Genomic DNA, 18,534 nt, shown 5'->3' with positions numbered 1-18,534 from the left:
GCACCAAACAGTGAACTTTGTCGTTTGCGTCCATTGCCCCTTCACTGAGGCTCATGAGCTGCTCTGTTGTGATCTGATGCACATCCATACAACGCGATGTCACATGCTGCAGCTGCAGATGGTCGAGTGGCACGAACACACTATCCTGCCGCAGGTTTCCATAGTTGTAGTAATAGCACAGAAAGGACTCAAACGCTAACCCACAGCACTTTTCAGGATTTAACTCTAGATCAGGCAGCTCCTGCAAACAAGTTTCCGTGCGGTTCACATTGTAAGCGTCAGCTGGATCGGTCACAAAATATCGAGCCAAAAGCTCCTTGCGCAGTCCCGTGTGGTCATTCCAGAACCGTCCACTAATACCGACGCACCTAATCAAGCACTTTGTGTCCTCATCCGGCAACATCACACCTGATCGTATCCTGGCCAGCTTGGAGTGAACGATCGACATCAGCTCGGCACACTCGAGCACCATTTCGTCGAAGGAACGCAGTATGAGGCTACCCTTCGCTTTAACCTGGAGTTCACTACCGCCGAGCACGAGGAGCAGCAGCAACAGCTGCAGCCCCGTTCCCAAGGCCCAGTACACCATCGTTCGGTCGATGGCCGACGATTTGCTCCAGCTCCGACAACCTACCGCGGTGTAGTGCAACGCTCGAAATGTTTCATAACTAAACGCACCTGTTTGCTGTTTCGGGGTGCTTTATAGGCGATCCGGTGCACTTTGAATGCGATTGCACTACGAGACGAGTCATTAGCACGTACGCACTCCGGGTTCAAAAATCAGCAACTGGCAAACTGTGGGCGCATCGGGAACGGATAGCGGGATCGTCCGAACGTCACGTACTGGCGACCAGCTGCAGACCATTTCGGCTGCCATTTGCTATGCCATGCCCGCGCTCCATGGCAGGGTGGGTGCAAAACAAAAACCATCATCGTTGCTCAATTTACGAGTGCGTGAAGCACCATGAGCTATTACGCAAACGGGCCTGTCCCGTGCCGTTCAGGGCAAGAACTGATGAAAAATCAAACGCACCAACACGCATGGGCGGACGGGATAGTGGGATAGGTGAAATTTATCAGACCGGGTGCATTGAGGCGATGTGACAGTAAGTCACAACAAAAGGGCTGGTGTTGAGTTTGTTTGGAGTCGGGGCGACATCTTGGTCGCTCAGGCTGATTAGGAGCAAAGTTAAAGATACGAACGTGTGCGCAAATACGAATTATTTCAAGCATTTTTGATTTTGGTACATCTTATTACAAGTGCACATGCATGTATTAGTGTTTATCAAATGAAATGCTCTGAAAAAACTGTCTTGCCAGGGAATTTAATTTATATTACTAAGAATTTTATTTTAATTTAAAGGTTTTGCTAGACCTTTTTAACATTTCTATATGCATTTTGAATAACATTGAAGGATGATTTTAATTTATTTTTTTATCGTTTTCAAGAATTACATTTTAAATTTCGTGACATGATATATTACAACATCGATTTCTGTTTGCACAATTGTTTTAAGTGACTTATTCAATAGGGATGAGAATCCTAAATATGGCCATATTATTCGGGTTTTCCATATCTACAACATAAACAGAGAAACTAAGCTGTCAATTTAAAATGTAATGGGTTTCGCTTCGGTCTTATCAACATTTTATATTATTTTATTTTACTTTTTAATTGTAGAAGAACGAGTGAACCATGATTTAAACCTTTTATGTTAAGTATCAGCTAGTCTAAATGCTACTTTTCGATACTGAAATGTCGCACGGTGTTGGTGTAAATCGTTACAAACCTTTAAACTACTCGCAAATCCTCACCGCAACAGCATGGACTACTCACGAATAACACTATTTACAAATCCCTGTCCACTTTGAGGGAAAACACACGCATCGCGACGTGTTTTCTAGTGCTGCAACAGCGACCAGCGCTGCGCCCACAAGCCTTCCGCCCAATAAAGACACCTTCCCGCCTGGATCTCCCTAGCGCACCACCATTTCACTGGGGCGGGAAAATGCATGAAGTAAAGCCAATTAACCGTCCGCTGCCATACCTTCGCTTGCACTTTCGCCCGGTTCGCTGGCGGGGTGTTGACGGGTGACGGCTTCGGGGACCCGGCTGCCACCCCCGGTTGATTGGCAGGTTTGGCATCGAATAGCATCCAACATCACCCGCACACAACTGGCCACCACCAGCGCGCATAAAGGATTTCACTGCGGAAGTACGACGATCCGGTCCATAATTTGACATGTTTTCCCGCACCCGCCAGTACATTCAAGTGTCAGTAAGTCAATACAAATCGTGTACGCTGGCCACACCGCGGGTATGCGTCCTAATCTCTGCCGGAATCAGACCCAGCACCGAGCCCCGCTGCCACAGCTCGCACGTCTCCAGTGTGGCTGCGAGTCATCGCAATGGTGGGGCGAGGCGCGTAAAAATAGCATTACCAGGGCAAGCGTTACTGACGTACTTATCGCTCAGCAAATGTCAAGCCATGGCCGGGTAGTAGTGGTGGTGGTGCGGGGCCCGGATGGTGGGTGTGCGACAGGCCAGATGGCACGGGAAGCCGCAGGAGAGGTGGGAACCGTTCTCGTTAGACAGGTTGACGCTGAACGTTCTCTATCGGGCTGACATCGACATCGTGTCAGATTAGCGCACACACACGGGTCGGCCACTCGCCAGCGCTCACGTACACCGTCACATAGAATGCAAACATTGGTAGTGGTTGTGAGTGGGTGAGTGGTGATGGTGGCAATCTTCGCTGTGTGCGCGCGCTCCGATGCAAATGTAGGCCTGACGTGTGAAGCTAGTGCACGATGCGTAACCTGGCTGCGGCAACCAGCTGCTCCGTAGTTTGGCGCTGGTTTGACGTTGGCTAGCGCAGTGGTGTGCAGGCGGCACTCGACTCTAGTGTTGGTGATACTTTCGCGCACCTCCGCGAGGGGATGACGCGAACACCCTAAAACCGGTTCCGCAACAGCTGCACTAGCGTCGTCCGTTCGCGTCGAGTTGCCTTCACAGTGAACTTGAGCTAGATGGCAGCACCTTACGGTGGCAGCAACCTCCCCAATGATGGCGGGGTAGGTACGATCTCAGCTGTTTTTTCCGCGTGAAATACGCACAAACTAGTTCCTGATTATCATGCGGCATGTTTTCGCCAGCTCAGGACAAAATGAGAATTAACGAAGAGATCTGTTACCCGTTGTCCTACTTTTCGCCAGAAGCTGAGACTTTATGAGACTTTATGCTGTGCCGAGTTCTGGGAAGTGTTAAGGGCATAAGGTTTGCCACTCTCAGTACCACTCGGCGCTGCATAATGACACCTGACGGACGTTCACGATAATCAGAAATGCTGCACCCTCTAGTTCGCCCATTATTATTGCAGCCGCATGGTGCGAGAAAGGTGTGAAGACTCCTGGGGTTTGATTCCGATTGCAATGAGGAGTGCACTGTTTATCAGCTCGTCGTTGGCTCCGTTGTATCGCCGATTGGCAGAAGTCGTTAGGGGCAGGCGTACAGTGTCTTATCACCTGTCGACTCGATGGTCAGTTGGTCGTGTGCAATGGCTGGTTTCATTCCGTACACGATAGGGTGGAATCGTAATTAGAACACACCTATGTACCAGTGTACCGTAGTGCCATTAATGATCATTACATACATTTCGCCTTTTGATTTGACATTTCAGCTTTTGTAGCTTGTGTTAGTTTAATGTACGTTTTAAGTAGGTGTGGCAATATCACTGTTCTTCTATGAAAATGATTATTGTGACTATAAATAACTTTTCATTTCAAGTAATCTTAATTTGATATTAGATGTATGTTAATAATTAGAGGTAATATGTTTTGATGCAAACCAGAATGTCTTTGACCAAAATTAAAATATTCATCGATCAATGAAAAATGTGCCTGCATGTTAATATGTTAGTTTTACTTTTAATGTTAATTTTTGAAGGCGTTGATAATTGTTTTCCATAAACAATAATTTATTCGGGTATAAGTGAATTATGCATGCTTCTAGAAGAAATTATAATAATCTCACTCATAACTCATTGTTACAAAAGAAGATATCATGTATGATTTTATAATACTATGCCTCAAAGCCGTGATCATATTCATATATCAACGTCATATTGTTGCAGTGTATATGTATTACAGTGGAATCTTTATTTTAGTGTTGGTGATAGTGAATGTTGGTGTTAGTGCTAGGATAAGCAATCAGCAATGGTATAGTCGAGTCGGTCAACTAATGAATCCATTACAATTGTTTAGCTTGCATGTAACATTGTAACATGTAACATTAATAACCATGTTCAATTAAAACGATTGTGCAGAATTCATCTATTGATGTCTTAAAATACAGAATGTGTTTTAGTCGTATAAAAACGTCAAAAATCTCAAAAGTGTAAAAAATTGGTAACAGACAGAGAACATATCACATTGGTTAGAGTAAAATACTATTAATTCTTCCATTAACCATCTATTTTATGAAAACCCGAAAAGAGTTTACCCGAGTTTATACGCGTAAATGCTTTCGAGGGACATTCGCATAACTCGGATTTTTGCGTAAGTCGAAAATCACGTTTTTTAGTCAAAATAGGAAGGAGAGCAAGTTATTTTGATCAAATTTAATACTTTTTTCATAAGTTTCGTGTATAAAACAAGGTTATTTCTGTTGATTTAGCGAATCCAAACATTTATCGATTTTTATTAGCAATTTATTTGAACTCGGCAATTTTGCGAGAAAATTGTACCAATATGACATACGGAATGTAAAATGTAAAAAAAAATCACGTAACTCGAGTGTCGCGTAAATCGAGAAAAGACTGTAACACACTAAAACATATGTAATTTTCCCATTCTAGGCAGGTCAATTTATCAGCTATTCACTCAGAGCTAATACAACTACCACACCTTACAAGCAAAACGTTTCACAATATTTGGCCCTTAACCAAAATATCAACTACTCCAGGAAGTTGCTTGTGCCGCCGCTCGAAAATATTCAAATAGACTGGTTCACTATTTTTGTACCCCCGCGCCCTGTTTACATTTACTCCCATATACTTGCTCCAGTCGCTCTCACCACCTGATCCTAACAAACGCCGCTTCCTCTCGTCCACCTAAGAGGCAAACGTAAGAGGTCCTGTTGCATTGCACATATTTCTTCTTGGCATCGCTCTGGGCAAGGTTTTACGCAAAGCCATTAACATCTAATAACTGACCGCGTGTAACCGCACGATCGCGTGTGAAAACGTCAAAGAACCGCGTGAGAAAACCCGCACACGCGTGCACGTGTAGTTGTGTATGTTTATCTAGAGCCAAAATATTTCCTCTTCCTGCTGCTGCCGCGTACAAACCACCGGCACTGTACTGCACATACCCAATGTTCGCTGCCGCAACCTCACATGCCGCCTTCCCGCCAGCGTTCCCTAAATTAAACTTTGATCTCATTAGTTTTGCTTCCTGACAGCGGCAAAATATATTAGCTCATCAGAAACTTTCACCGTGCATAACAACCCTCAAACGGCACCCGGCAGGCCCACACTCAGCCGAGCGCACACCGACACAGAAAGTGCAGTTGCATTTTACTAGGTCGCTTAATTCTACCCATCCTCTGCTCGCCAGATTCTTTACTTCCTCCGCCCCGTTCGACGCTCTCACGCGCTCCTGTTCATCAAATTGTCGATTACTATTTCACCAGCCAGGACGCGGTTCGGATGCGGACCGCTAATGGTGCCTCAAATATCACCTCAGCTGCTCGGCTCAAAGCGTTCGTTTGCACCGGCTCATCAAATGGTGCTGCTCGGTACGAAGCGTACCGCTTCCCCGCACACCAAACATCGAATGCCACAGTTTCATTTGCTTTCCACCATCACCCACGGTAGCCGTTCCGCGCAATGCTTAGCTCCATGGATGGGATCCCTTTTTCCTACAATTTTCCATCTGGCAGGGCGTGGATGCTGGTCCGACCTTTACCTGTTTGCGGCGTGCAGGCAAGTGCAGCGGTTTGCCGCCACCTGCCACCTCCCTCTACCGATCAGCGCACACAGTTCGTGTTCGGGGCCACTAATGAAACCAAGTCTCAATTTTCTTGGCAATGAATTTGAAATTTTCACCCGTGATGCACATTTCAAACCGCTTGATGCGCTTTCGTGTACGCAAATGTACACCTACAACCGAGCAGGCAAGGGGGCCGGGGGACGGATGGTTGGCGGTGTGATGATGGGTTACGGGCGGACGGGCGGTATCCTTTACCAGAATGAAATGCATTTAAATTTACACCCGCAACGCGATTGCATCGTAAAGTGAGTAGTTTACGCTGAATTAGACGCTAGATTTTTGCTTTTATTCCTCCTTTTCCTCCTGCTTCTGCTTCGTTGCGCCACCTCTCTGTCGTTATTCGCTCGGCAATTCCGCCAGCAACTTACCTTACCCGGCGGTTTAGGGTTGTGGCCAACTAACGACGCAGCTGTAGTTACGTTCGAGAAAAGGTACGGCTGTTTGATTGCAGCGCTTCTGTGGTTGTTTATCGTCAGTGGATGGTAGTGTATTTGTCGTAAGAAATTTAATTAAACTAATGTAAATCAGTAGTCAAGCCACTTTTCAGAATAAGTTTTTTTAAATAATTTTAAATTATTTCAGAGATTGTGATATTTCACTTCGTTACTTCTGCAAGTTAACAATATTGGGCATTTAATCTCCTGAGCGTTTTTTTTAAATAAAAAACAGTGATTAAAGACTCGCATGTGGTTTAGGATTGCATTAAAAAAACAGAAATCAGCCATCTTCAACCCTCAATTCTTAGTTATTAATTTATGTAATATCATGATCTGAAGATTCTATTGTATTTGTTTTCTATATCATATTCTATCTTTTCCACATAAAAACATTTCAATTATTTCTAGGCATTGTGTGTATTGTTAATTTTACAAATCAATAAAACTATGCAATCTTAAAGATATACTACCAAAGACCTGAATAGTAAAGAAATGGCCTTTTTATATGATAAATATATAAAACAACAGCCATGACATAAAGTAACATAAGGTGTAATATATAAATTTACATATAACACTTAGTGTAAATTATCATGAACTTGTGAAGAATATTGAATAGTGAATATTGTTCAGTGATTGATAAGGTCATTTGAAAAAAATAATTCAAAATTTCCTAAAACTCACATATCTGACATCAAAAAACGATCACCTTAAAGTTCCGGAATAGTGGAGATAAACAAAATCATCACCAGTATTTCAACAACCAGCAAAGCGTAAGAGAAAGTGTTTACGATTGCTTGACCCACTGCCAAACACAAAAAAAAACAAGAACGCAATTGCATGTCCCGCTTCTTGCAGCTATCGTGCTTCAAGGTCAGTCCACGGGAAAACGCGTGTCACTTGGCGCACTCAAATCGAACCAACCCTCTTTCCTGCCCTTCTTGCACCATTCAGCCTGTCCGTGGTATTGAAACCGAGCTCGACCCACTCATCGCACAGCACGGATAGATGTTTCTAATTTCATTTGCATATGCACCACTCCCACCCGCTCAGGAACCGTCGCCAGCAGCTCCCTCTGCTGCTCCGAGTCCGTTGCAACTCCTAGCGATAGTTTGAAATCGAACCATCGGGGCCTGGGCTAGCTAACTAATCGCAGCCTCGACAGCTTCTTGCACGGTGGAAGATCATCGCAGCTCATAACTTTGCCGAGGCACCGAGCGAGCCAGCGGACACAGGCGCCAGCGATTTGGCGACAGCTGAAAACTGCATTAATCGTGTCGCCGCGGCCCACGCACGCGTGTACAGCTGACCGTCTCTAAGCCCGTGTGCAACCCGGCCGAGTGTCGGGTGTCATTTAAATTGCCATTTCAGCGCGTGAAAGGGTGAGGGCTGAGCAGATGCTGTTTCTTTTCTGGTTTCTGGTTTTGGGGCGGGAGCTGCAGTCGCGGGCCAAAGGGTCCCGGACCAGCCGGGGACCGTGGGGCAATTACCGGAACATATATGCATACAAATTGTTATTCCAGACCCGGTTCGCCTGGGCTACGAAATGAGATTTCCATTTTCGTATTCGATTAAATTCACTTTCATTAATTACTAATCGTGTTCGAATGAATAAATTATAGACTGTAATGTGTCCGATTATGCAACTGCGCCTGCCGGCGTGGACTGTGTAAAGCCGCCCGGGTAAGGAAACGTTGAGAACACGCGTACGTGGGAGGACTTTATCACAGGCTTTGCCGCTGTTTCGCTAACGCTGTGTAGCTGCAGCGCGATCGGATGCGATGCAGGTTTGTGAGCACACCCTAAAGAACGTAACGGAATTCCTCTTCAGATAGGGTGCCCACACGGCACCATTACTAGCCAATGCATGGTCGTGTGTAATTTGTGAGTGATAACTTTATTCAATATGAATAATTAAATGATCATTCAATGGAGTGAAGCAGTTGGTGGCATAAATTGCAGATATTATCAAACGTTGATGGCGTGGATGTGGATTAAATCATGGAGCTTACTGTTTAGCGGTGCCTTTTTTTGCAAGATTATTAGGGTTGTTTTTAGAGCTCTATTTATTTGACCAATATATTTTCTTGCTTTTGTGTTTGTGTTGAAATTTAAAGCTACACGAAGGCAGAAGATACAAATTACGAATGAAACCAAAGCAAGAAAATTGTACTCATAGAATAAAAAGCTTTTATGTAAACAAGGCATCAAGGATTAAACGTTTAGCAATAAGAAAAATTGCTGTTAAAATTGGCAGATATTTACATTTTTGAGTTAACACTGAAACACTAAAGTGATACTAAGTCAAAAATTCATAAAAACAAGTTATTTTAATGGTTTAGAAATTTTATATGGATGGTACATTATTACAATAATAAAAAATCTTTGTGTTTCCTGCTTATCTACCAATATGATTAGAAGATGCCACAGTCTTTCTACGGGTTTGACTTGGTTTAGTAGTTATCAAGACCTTTTATGTTCTAGAATCATGATGTACTTCTAAATAATAATTTGTTCATGAACATTTTTAACATCAAAATGATGTATGCCACCTTTAAACAGAACAGTATGTTAAATTTTTTATGTGTCATACTCTTTCTTGAATGACTCTGATGATTCAAGACAAAGATTTTTATTTTTGAAAACATTCCATACCTTACATGACCTCAAAAATAATTCGTCCAAACTTGTAGTTCTCTGTAACAGCTTCTTGCATACCAGCGTCAAGTTCGTTCTCCCTTCTCGTGGATGCAGTTTAGGGGTTTTCTCGCGGTTCCTTGATGTAAGCTGCACGTACCGTTGCTGCGGCACTGTTTCGGTTAACTTTTCCCAACCATCCATTAGCTCGTAATTGCGTCTAATTAATCATTTACCTATGCATAAATTAGAGCCTCGTAATCTGAACCATTGCATGGACACGGTGGATGCTGTATACGCTTAGCCGTACGTACTAAAATGGTACAGTGTAATGGCGACCGATCGTGTGCTTCAGGCAGCTGTTTGCATTAGCAACCAAGAAACCTTCGGCTCGCGTTAGTGCAGTTTATCCAATACGTTTTGAGCGAGAAATGATCCATAATTATGTACAGTCAACGCGCTGGGCACCCGCCGAAAGGACTAAGGCATGGTTATGGTTGATTGAAATAAAGTTTCGGTTTTAATGTTACCGCTACCGTTCGCTATCATCGATCACGCCGTAAAAATGTGCAAGACGTGGTTGGGACCAAATTGACTACGATTAGTAACAAAAATGCTGCCAGCGAGATAAAATGCTGCATGCTTAAGCTAACGGTTTGTGTTTGTTATGTAAAAAGGGGTATAGGGATCAACCTAGGGAACAGTTATGAATCATGTTTGAAGAATGTTTTTCTCCAGCCAACAGTACGACGACACATTCCAACATGGCACAGTGTGCTCCCACCTGCTTCATAAAGCTAATGAGTCATTGATGTAATGTTTAACCTTGCTTTAAGTGCATCCTCCACTCGAGTCGAATTGGTTCATCCCAAGCCACTACAGATTCGTCCCAGGCCCTACAGATAATTTTAAATGAAAGGGCGTGTGTGTGTGTGTGTGAGAGAGAGAGAGAGAGAGAGAGAGAGAGAGAGAGAGAGAGAGAGAGAGAGAGATTGTGAGAGAGCTACAAATCAATTAAAATTGCCAATTTGCCACTGCCGGATGAGCCTCGGTGGTCGGATGGATGAAAATTAGCATTACTCATAATTGTAAAATCCAGAGCACTTACCCAAACATGCACCTGGGCGTGGCTCGCTAACAGCAAACAATGATTTAATCTCCTTTCGCTCGTGTTTGATCTGCATCATGAAGATGTATGGGGTATAGCCTGTGTGGTGGTGATGATGGGCTCGGGAATTCCAGAGAATATTCATTTCCATGTTTTTGGTGTGATACACGTTGCGGTATGCCGTTCTGTTCTGTGTGAAATAGGGTTTTTTTGTGGTCGTGTGTACACTGATAGTAGCTCAATGTTTGTACAGGTGTATGATGCAAATCGCGCGGCTGAGATGAGATCATATCGTATTTTAACTGAAGCAGTTCACACGCCGTCGGTCATAAATAATTTTGGAAAACACATCATGTAGCTATGATAACATTGCTCATACATTTTCGATGACTGTAAGTAGAAAATATACGAAGTTCCGTTCATTAATGAAACAAAGGCCAAAAACGTGTAATATATTAGATCCCATTATCAAATATCTGTTATTATTTTAAATTATTGAAAAAAATTAAACACCCCAAATAGCCAGCTCGAACTCTACTATTGATTTTGGCTGTTTGACAGAAAAATCGCTTCGTTATCTTCCACTTGGCGTAACGTCATATGCGGACATGCCGGTCTATACAAGCTTTCAGGACTTATTGGTACCACGCAGCCGGCTAGTCAGTCCATGATGTTACTTCTATGTTATACTTTGACTGATATCGAATGACTAATGGTATCTAATGGCTTATTAAGAAATTTAATAGCATACTTTATAGAACTATTACGCTTTTTACAATCAAGCGGCACTCTTTTGAACTTTGCGGCTGGTTAGCATTATGTAGTCTTTCTTGGAGTTACGCAACACTCAAGTTACGCAAATGTTTAGTTTTGACAGTTTATTTACGTATTCGGTACGATGATCTCCACGAATTGTGTAATGAAACATAAATTACAGTTTTGCCAAAAGTTTGAAATCGATAAATACACATAAATATCCAAATATTTTGCACGATTTTGATGAAATACGTACTAATGTAAAAGTACCAATTTTAATCATAAAAAAAATATATTTCATCGACATTTGGGGAAATGGGATATTTGACAAACGCAAAAATCCGTGTTAAACAAATGTCCTAAGAAAGTATTGTTCGTATTATGGAAAAAAACTGTTTATAGTTTACGTTGGAACTTGAGGCCTTGATAAGAACGTGTACCGATCTTGGTGGAAGTTTAAAGATTTGCATGCGAAAGCGCATGCGCATTTGGTTATAGACAGCGACTGGGTGATGGCCCGGTGATTTATCCGATTGAAGTGTTATCTGCCACAAGACTTACTCTGCGATTTATTTCTAGACTGCTTCGCCGTGCTTAGGCCTGACTGTATAGAGTATGTTAATAATCAGACTAGTAAATCAAATAGTCCATACAAAAATTGAAAATTATAATTAATTGAGAAGCTAATTATATTCCAATAACAAAATTATATTCGCTTTTCGTACCTAATAAGACAATTCAGTCACTGGCGCGATTTAGAATCATATGATAAAATCAAGTATTGGTTTTACTTTCAGCTCGGTAACGGCATCACCTTAAGCCGCTTTGGCTAGTAATATAAACCCTCTAAACCCCGCAGTTACAAATAGTAGGAGATTTTAGTTTCCTAGTCTAAAGAACCATTAAAATGCTACACCTTCAGGTTGTGCAGACAACTGCCCGCTGCCAGGCGAAACGATGTTGGCATTTATCGATGCCTCGTGTTTCCCCAAAGGTGTCGAGCCGTTCGTGGTCCACTTTCAACTCTGGTTGTATATTCCAGATCACAGTCTTCTTTCCCCTTAAACTCTCCCGAGATGGAAGCTGGAAGGAACAGAAAATAGCTGTTTGGAAGCGTTTCCCTAATGGGATACGAAATGAGAGGGAAAATATAGTTATAATAATTTAATCTTCTTCTCGTGACCATGGAGTAATAGGACTGTAAGGTTGTATTGGCTAAGACGTTATCGTTTGATTTTGTTTCTCTGCTCTGTTTTATTGTTACGCCTCTTTCTCTCTCCTTCGCCTTTCCTGCCAAAAGACAAACGAATCCAAAAGACTCCACTAACCCACGATCGTAACACATTCGTCTACTGCGAGTCGGACGTCACATAAATCAACTACGATCAACTACTACAGATGGATGCTGTTTCCTCCATTTTGAATATCCGAAAAGCACGATGCATTGAATGATACTATTTCCTATACCCCGATTACTGTCGGACTGCTCGGACGCCAGGAAATGAACGCGCGAATCCGAACACGCCACGAACGCAATTTCGCCCGTCCTGCTACGTACTATTCTTAGCGGCATTGACCAACCCACGGTTCGAGTGCAGCATGTCCGTAGCATGGTGCATCGTCACGATTTCTTTTTCACCTTTCCTAACGCCGCACCGTCCACAGACGATGCACAGGATGATGAACTGTGTGTTTAAAATAACTTCACAGCGAAAGGAACATATTTTTTGGCAGAAGTAACGGTGACCGATGCTAATGAGCGATCCGTTTCTCTGTAATGGTGGATAGGAGGACAGAAGGCAGGGTATGGCAATTGAAAATAAATTTCAATCAACTCAAGCCCATGAACTTGACAGTGGCACTAGTCGTTCGGACGTTTGGGGCCAAGCGAATGATGACGTGTCTTGGTGTCAGTGGAATAGAGATGAACATTTTAACGTCGAATGATTAGGAGCAAAAGCGTAAGTCTTAAATTAAACTTCTTTTTATAGTTCATTTTTTAGCTTTAGCTCGCAGCTGATAATATTGTTGGACTTTAAAAGTGCAAGTAATGTATAGAAATGGTACCGAAAGTCATACTTAAAAGCTTTTTTAAATAATTTAAATGATCGATGCATTGAAGAAGTACAACTTATACTGAATTAGTTACATGATGCACCCACAAAAATTGCACTGCTCACTTATTTTGATTTTAGTTTTGACCAAAATGTTTGATTTGTCCAGTGCCAATCGTCGTTTGGTAGCCTGTAACAATCGCCACCAATTTTTACCGGCTGTTCATCTCTATAGAAATCTTCATCCATCAAAACAACTAATATCATAGTCATAATCCCATCTATGATCTATAAAATCATGATTACATTGACAAAAAATTTCATTTTTCAAATAAAAATTATTTTAAAATTGAACAACGCTGAACAAAATAATCATTTACCAATGCTACGAGGAGGATAGCATAGAGAAAGAGGAAGATATACTATTATATATAAGATGAATAACAAAATAAGATAGAATATATGATTAGTACAGTGGATTTGTAAGCCATTTGCTTTCCGGTTTACTTATAAGCCTGAGTTGGTTCAAAGGATTAATTGAAGTCAACACAACATAGCAAGATGACTTAGATTCTGTGACATAGGATTGATAGAGTCGTGAATATTTTGACACTCAACCAGCAACAATGTACGAAGGCCTACACACTTTACATGTTACGCAAAACAATAGTTGTTCGAGCCTAGTTCACATGCATCCATATCCTAGTATCAATACCTAACCGTACACGTAGCTACATTGGTAATTAGCGTTGCACCGTGAAGCGTTAAGCCAAAATCGTATTATATCGGATATTTTTACAACATATGTGAGCGCGTGAGAAATTTGGCATCTACAAAACAACATAATTTAATTAAAAGTAAATATTAATGCCCTGTTTTGAATTGGAATATTATTTTTACGAGAGACATTAAATATAAACTTGTTTTTGTTTTCTTCTGTCTCACATTAAGCATTAGACTAAGCCTACATTGACTTGTAATTGAAAGCAATATGGTTCAATGTGTTTAATTTAAATTTATGCTATTTTTGAGAAATGCAAAATACAAGCATGAAGTATGAATTGAGACTTTTTTTCTGTTCCTAGTCACAATATTTTTATCTTCCCATGAGGTACGATAAAGTTTACGAAACATAATTAACTTATTTTACCAAAATATTCCCAACAGTCAACAATGTGCATTATTCGTGTAGTAAAAGCGAAGTATCCCGAAAGCTGTCTTCACGTCGTGGAACACGAATAGTAAAAGTACGTACAGCAATGCGCACGTGTGACATAACAGTTCACGCTACGTTGGACCGATGGGTCGGACCGAAGATCAATGGGCCGCTGGCACAGAAGACCATCGATGCCAACTTGTATCTTGGCAACGAAAGCAAACATTTATCTGTGACAGAACATTTCAAGCAAAGCGCGTGTCTGTATGTGTGTATTTTCATGTAATATAATTTCACTATCTGTTGGTTGGAAGCGATGGACGCAGAACACAGTGTTTGGTTTTCCTTTTTTCCTATCTTCGTGTACTTTTTCATCCGGCGAACGAAAAGGTGAAGAATTTGCATAGCGAAGGAATATCCGTTCTGTAGCCAAAACGGCGGCACGTTCCTGCAGACAGTTAATTGGCAGGGGTTTCCCATTGCATAATGTTACATTTTGTTTCGTAATTTCAAAACACAAAAAATCCTTCTGGCAGGTACTGCAAGCACATCTGCAGCCCAAAACCCATGTTCAATAACATCACTGTTAGATATTTGAAAGATTAAAAAAAAGATCTTTTTTGTTTCCGTGTTTTGTTGTGAAAACAAATTGACAAAGAGATACTCCCTTAATATAGTACAACGCATCATCAGCAGCAAAACAACCCACCATAACGGCAATGGCCGGTGAACGTACCAGCCTTGAACGACGTGTATTTAGCAGATGCGCATCGTCTGCGTTGGGAGCACCCCCAGACGAAGCCGTGTGACTAATAGCGCAAACTTTGATCGACAGTTAATCAAAGTGGTAAATATTTAGAGATAGCTGCAATAGGTCTACGCGTGCATCGACACCCGCACCATGAGGGGGGTCTTCCGACAACAGTGCGGCACAATGACCTATCCCAACCGTACACGAACCGGACTAACCCGTTCACCGTAGCGACGGTGGCCATGACTGTCGCGCCACCGACCGACCGAGCGTTTCGACCGATTCGTCATAATCTCACCCTCCACTGCTCCAGGTGATAGTGAGCCCCCTTCCCTCCCCCCCCCCCCCTTGCACCACCGTCTCCCACAGTCTAGCATGAACGACAAACAAAAAATATGGTCTCATAAAAAGCAACAGCGACGTCCGTCAGGGCGAATTGCATCTAAACCATACGCCGTATCGCCGAAACCCTCCCCCAAAACCATAAAGCGAGTGAATAGCATCGAAGTTGGGGGCAACTGGAGGACAGAGGCGCTTGTTTGCGAAATAAATGAACAAACTGCCGCAGTTCCCATTCCAGTTTGCCGAGTTCGCTGTTTACCAAACGGCAGAGTGCAGAGAGTGCTGTTTGCATTGGCTGATGAGCCCTAACCTACGACAACAGGCCAAAATTATATGGCTGAATTGACTCCACTTGAACCGTGACGCGAACGAGGCAAAGCTATCGAAAAATAAAGTTCAAAACAAAACCTGGTTATAATAAAAAATATGAAAGTCAGTTACAATAAAAACGGAAAATCTACTCCAGCTGGAGCGTTAATTCGTGCAGAGTCGTGCAGTGCCACGCTCGACCCGACTAGTGGTTGTTGGACACGAGGAAGCGGACCAAGAAGTGTAACAGGAGGCTATAATGCAACAAAAATAAACTGCCTATTGAAGATATTGGCGCCATCGCGCCTTTTGGTGATGATGATGGAATACGGAACAATCGAACCAGAGCGACAGGTTGGTTGAACCAACTGGCGTCGAGCGGATCAGCTGTCGAAGCGGCGCAACTAGCGGTGTGCGCCATTTTTCGCGCGACGCAAACAGTCGTCTCCATCGCCCGGGAAGTAGGTCACTGTCGTCGCGCCATTGAAATGCCGGTGTGTTGTGTGTGAGTGTGTTCGTTGGTTTTTTTTCTTTCTTTTTTAATGCATGTTTTGTCCTGTTGACGATTTAGGTGCTGTTCGATGCGGCTGCTGCTGTGTCTGGCGGCACGGCACGATGTGAGTGGTGGTAAGTGAATTGAATTAGCCGACCGTGGCTAATAGCTAACAAATGACACTATCGTGATGAAGAAGAGGAGGTTACCATCCAGAGGGCGATGGTGGTGATGGCCACCGGTATTATCGTCGTGATGACGAACGCCCTCCGCACTCACAGGAGTGTGTGCGATGGTGTGCCGGTGGCGGTGCTGTCTGGACGGATTGCATCGCATGCACGGTGGGACAATGGATGACCATGAAAGCGGTTAAATTCATCTTTGTCGCGCCGGCCGCGGTATTAGAAGCAATGGAAGCGAAACCGAACCATTGAGTCTAGGATATCAATAGCTTGCATTTACGTGCCGTACTGTTTGCTTCCGTGAAATTGTCCCATCTGACAAAGCGGAACCGATACGGGAAGAGAAAAAAAGATGTTCAGTAAAAGTGCTTATACTCTACCTGTTATCTTTTTTTCACACTTCAAGAAAAACAGAAAAAAATAATAAAGCTATTATAATTTCAATGAATGTGAACATGACTCAAAAGACCATCTATCTTGCAGCGTCAGTTATAAACGAAACACAATAATTTATTTGACCAGTTTACTGCACAACTCACATTCTTTGTGATATGCGTCGGATGTCGTTAATGGTTTATGGCTCTTCTTTTTGTTGTGTTGCGTGCGTTTTTAAGTTCATTCCCCGGACCATTTCGGGGCAAAACCCGTACTACCCTCTTGTGTTCCTACTCCCAATGTTCGTTCTCGGGTGAAATTATTCGATCAACTGTAACACCGGCCATTTTTTATATGTATCGTACGGTTAGAATGTGCAAGGATTTGACATATTTTTACCCATCCCGGCATTGTCAATGTTCTCCTTTCCTCCAACATTTAGGTTTCCCAATTCGATGGATTGTGTTTTGTCTGGTCAGTTTTTCTTCCATACTTTCACCGACGTGCTCATGCGTGCGTCTGGTCGTCCACACTCTACTGGAGATGTCCTAATGTCTTTTAGTGTTCGCAGCGGTAAATAATTTCCGAGACCACCCAATGGTCACACCATAGTGCACATTGTTCCAAACGATATCGGTCATCGCCAGTGCCGTCCGTCCGCCAGTTCATTGCATGTCGGTGGGGCACAGTCTCGCCAGTCGCGACAGGAAAGCAATTAAATCGAAATGATATTCAACAATTTCTACATTGTGGTAGGTTATTAATCTTTACCTTCAGTGCTGGCGAGATTCGATGATTAATCGATATTGGAGGCGAACAGTGCCGGTTGATGATTTTATGGTTTCCTTGTGCAATACTTACTTCTGATTTGGTACGTTTAAGCTAACAAAGGGAAGGTTTTTTATTTCACTATTGAGGGTGTATTGTATTTCGATTTAAGATTCTTGGTTCTTGATCAGCGTTTGATTTTTTTGGCTATTTTATTTTCATGAGAGACTTGGTTTGTCAATAGAAACAAAACGATTATGCATAGCTTTATTTTTCTGAAAGTTATATTACTTATTTCCCCAGTAACTAGCTATGAGCTACCAGAAACTAACTTGTTTACCTACACATACAGTGAAATCTCTTGAAGGTGAATTTTCAAGGAACCATAAGCTTAGAGAGATATCCATGTTGAGGAAAACTAATGAAGGTGTTGACATGAAGTATCCTAGGAGTCGCGGAATAACCTGATATCCTTGAATCAATATTTTTGTAAACTGTCATCAAAAACTTCGGCCTAAAGAATTTGAGCTGCCATATCGCATATGCAGCTTACAAAATATTCGCCATAGAGAGACATTCATTTTGAAGAGATAATAAATGTATGTAATATGACGGAACCGTCAAAATATTCATCTTAAAGCAACGATTCATATGGAAGGGAACTCTTTGTATTCCCTGTAAATGACGGCTGCGTTTTTGTACATAAGAAAGGTAATGCAATAAACTCTCTGTGATCTGTGATGTCCCCAATTTGAAAACCCCTGTTAATTGAACATTTTTGATAGTTTCTTCATTTTCAGTACATTTTTGCATTTTCTATGTTGGAAATCTGGGTCCCTTTTATTTGCATATAGTGTTGGTTATTAATCCAATCTGCAATCGTGTTCGCAGTTTCCTATAGCAGCAGTCAAGGCTGCATACTAAATGTTCTATCTCAGTCTTGTTTGTATACACTTTTCATTCACTTTCAACCTCTCAAATTTCTAACACTCCCAACGGCTCTCAAATAACAGGTAGTTAACTGTATTTCTGTCAAAAATCAAAAACTGTCAATACCAAAACAACATAACTTGAGGACATTTTGAGGAAAAAAAAACAGCCAGTGAATTTAACCA

General features: G+C 42.3%; 1 protein-coding gene and 1 long non-coding RNA gene across 2 annotated transcripts in view; one reads left to right on the top strand and one right to left on the bottom strand.

Moving 5' to 3' along the window:
* The window catches only part of LOC120894218 (general odorant-binding protein 45-like), a 1,750-nt gene extending 1,071 nt beyond the window's left edge, over positions 1-679 (bottom strand). The window contains exon 1 of the mRNA XM_040296670.1: positions 1-679. This exon is cut by the window's left edge and continues 1,071 nt beyond it. Coding sequence (XP_040152604.1) covers positions 1-589 — 589 coding nt within the window. The 5' untranslated portion in view covers positions 590-679.
* A 14,705-nt stretch (positions 680-15,384) lies between these two features.
* Positions 15,385-16,724, top strand: LOC120895611. Its single transcript, XR_005738352.1, has 2 exons — positions 15,385-16,106; positions 16,173-16,724. It is a non-coding gene; the product is annotated as an uncharacterized LOC120895611 (long non-coding RNA).
* Positions 16,725-18,534: the final 1,810 nt, after the last annotated feature.

This window comes from Anopheles arabiensis, chromosome 2 (genome assembly GCF_016920715.1).
Source record: "Anopheles arabiensis isolate DONGOLA chromosome 2, AaraD3, whole genome shotgun sequence".
In the NCBI taxonomy this organism is placed as follows: Eukaryota; Metazoa; Arthropoda; class Insecta; order Diptera; family Culicidae; genus Anopheles; species Anopheles arabiensis.
The sequence above is the reverse complement of the archived record's forward strand: the minus strand, read 5'-3'. Positions and strand labels throughout refer to the sequence as shown.